Genomic DNA, 2,816 nt, shown 5'->3' on the forward strand with positions numbered 1-2,816 from the left:
AAAAGTAGACAATACAAATACCATTCTGTTGTTATTACTGCACGTGAATACACTTTGTGCATGCTATTTAAGGTGTATAGACTCTCTTGCCGTACATCTTCTACGTTTCAAGCTATATAAAAATAAACAAATGGTATCAGAGAGAATATTGTATTTTTTATTATTTTTGTGCTAAATACAGAATCTTTTTGGCCAAATGCACCGTTTCATTTCCCAACAGCCTCCATCAGTTTCCTGTTGATTTCAGCTTGCTGCTTTAACTTGTCGGCCCTTTCCATCGCCAACTTTTCTTGGAGGAGGTGGAATGTGAGATCCAGCGAGGTAATAGGTACCCCGGATCGCCTCTCCCTTTCCGGTGCCGCTTGCTGGCCGCCGAGGGCGCTCTCGGCCCATCGCTCGGCGGGACCCGCAGGGCTGTCGAGCGGGCGCCGGGGCAGCGACAGCTGCTGCAGCAACGCGCGGAAAAAGTTGGCGGCTACCTCATCCTGCGAAAGGCTGCTGCGGCTGCCGCCAGCGAAAGGCGAGGAGGCAGGCCAGAGGGGAGCCGCGGGGCTCTTATTGAGGTTACCCTGGCGAAGGAAGTAATCCTCCCCCGTGCGGAACAGGACCGACTGAGCCTGCGGCTGCTGCGGCTGCGGCGGCGGCTGGAAGAAATCCAGAGGCTGAGGGAACTGTCGGGCCTGCCGGACGCCCGGGACAGGTCCCGGGCTGAGGAGGGCCCTGCATGGCGGGCAGGGCAGGAGAGCCACGAGCAGGACGCCCGCGGACACGAGCAATGGCAGTCTCATCATGTTAGGGATGCTAGCTGCAATACAGAGGGGAGCAGAAGGCGGAATAAGAGGAGGAAAAAGAGAGAGAGTTGGTCAGAGTTTAGCTCAACTGGGAGGTGCGCCTGGGGGACCGAGGTCTTGCTACAGGACACCCATAGACGTGGCCCCGGAGCTCGCGCGGGCGCTGTCCGCGGTGCTGAAGCTCCCGAACTAGGGCTTACAGAGCTGGAGTGAACGGGGCAGCAGGAGCTAAGGGGACGCCGGCAGGGCTCGGCGCCAAAGCTCAGCCCATCGCCGGGCTGGAGTGAGCCTTCTCATTCTGAGACCCCCGAAGGGACGGTTCCTGAATCCCCTTTCTAACGATACTGAAAACGGATTTCCCGAGTACTAGAGAGGATCCACAAATTTAAGATCTTAGCCGCCCTAACCGCCCATCCCTTTCCGGATGTTTCAGCGTTTTCCTCCAAATTGAGAACTGCTGCCTCCTCCTCCCGCTTATCCATCCCTGCTCCAACGTCTTTTTTTCGGGGATCGGGGTTGACGGGGAGCTAGTCTGCACAGCCAGAGAGGAGTAACGGGTCGTTCGGGTAACGATGAGTAGCCGTCTAAGTTTGCTTTTGCCATATCCCAGCTACTATCGAGATCTTGAGGCACAAACAGCAAACACACACATGCACATACACGCATACACACACCCGCCCGCAAGGGGACAGCGGCCGTGGCTCCGCGGCGCGCACGGAGGCAGCTCAGGCAGTGAGAAGTTGGAGGCGCGTTTCCGTCTAGGCGCTCCCTACCTTCTCAGGCGCTGCTGCAGATGAACGTCTCCGGGGCTTTTCCAGGGGTTTGCCTTCCTTCTTCTTTATTTTCCCACTCTTTTTTTTCTTTTCCTCTTCTCTCTTCAGTGTCTCAAAGGGTTCCAAGTTTCTCCACACCAGAGCCTGGAGTGGGATTTTATAGCGTCGACCCTCTTCAGAAATCAGGCAGCATTTGCCTAATAAGCTGACGTTCTCTTGACAGCTCGATTGCGTGCTGGCTCTGCTCCTGCATAAATCACAGGGCCCTGCCAGGGAACCAGGGGCAGAATTTTTGCTATCTCAACACTGAATCTCACATCCAATTATATCAACAGATATTTATCGCCTCCTTGGTGACGTCAAACAACCCTAAAATGGAAGGGCTTCTTATGACTTGTCCATTGACAAAAATTCTTGAATGAGATTTCCCAAGTGTGAAATATATTGACCTCTTACTACAAAAGGCCAACTTGAGGAGCAGAAAAAGAAAGTAAATGGGAGGGGAGAGGAATGGAGGTCTATCAATACACAGTCCTACAGGGAAAGCAGTAACCAGTTATAGGGGGTGGTTCTGGATCCTCCCCTTATCTTTCCTTCTTAACTTCTCTGACCAGTTGTTTGGGGCAGTACCTCAATATGTGAAAATATCCCTTTGCTAAAGACAACAACAACGTGTCCCATCACCTTGTTGCCTGGATAAGAATGAAGAACAAGGAAATGGGAGTAGAGGAGCACTCAGCTTTTAAGTATCTATTTGCTTTTTCCTCCTATGAGCAGATAACAGAATTATGAGTCTTGCAGAGGCAAGGCCAATAAGTCTTTTAAAATGCAGCTCAAGTTTTTAAAATGATGGCAACAGCTACTCCCATGATAAAGGGGCACAAACCAGGGTCAGTCTAGGGTGCAGCAAAGATTTTAAATTCTTCCAGAACCTTACTGCTCCTCCTTTGTCTCTTTTCTCAGAATCTGAATGTAATTGTGAACTTTTCTCTTCTCAAGCTAGAGACAGAAAAGATTAGTGAGAATTGCACTAAACAATCTTTATTTAGCTTATACAGTGCAAAACTAATGAGAAAACCATCCATTAACTTCTTATTCTATATTGAAAAGGCTTAAACTACTTGATAACAGGGCATGTTTGCACTGAAGAATATTGAGCCTATGAAAGGTAAATTCATTTTACTTCCAAATACTATTAACATCCATGATACTATCCATATCAGGGGCACCACTTTTTTTTTTTTTGTAATTA

General features: G+C 49.8%; 1 protein-coding gene across 2 annotated transcripts; it reads right to left on the minus strand.

Moving 5' to 3' along the window:
* Positions 1-206: 206 nt before the first annotated feature.
* Positions 207-1,726, minus strand: CRH (corticotropin releasing hormone). Of its 2 annotated transcripts, none has more exons than XM_066264674.1 (2): positions 1,565-1,726; positions 207-801 (listed from the first exon to the last, which is right to left on the minus strand). In XM_066264674.1, the coding sequence occupies exon 2, from the start codon at positions 789-791 to the stop codon at positions 207-209; it is 585 nt and encodes a 194-aa protein (XP_066120771.1). In that variant the 5' UTR covers positions 792-801; positions 1,565-1,726. The 2 variants fall into 2 exon arrangements, with proteins under 2 accessions (XP_066120771.1, XP_066120769.1); XM_066264672.1 differs by having other exon boundaries at positions 207-805.
* Positions 1,727-2,816: the final 1,090 nt, after the last annotated feature.

Source organism: Saccopteryx bilineata, chromosome 3, assembly GCF_036850765.1.
Source record: "Saccopteryx bilineata isolate mSacBil1 chromosome 3, mSacBil1_pri_phased_curated, whole genome shotgun sequence".
In the NCBI taxonomy this organism is placed as follows: Eukaryota; Metazoa; Chordata; class Mammalia; order Chiroptera; family Emballonuridae; genus Saccopteryx; species Saccopteryx bilineata.

What these genes read in the sequence shown, in the direction of transcription:
- CRH (XM_066264674.1), bottom strand. Translation starts at nt 791, where the DNA reads ATGATGAGACTGCCATTGCTCGTGTCCGCGGGCGTCCTGCTCGTGGCT.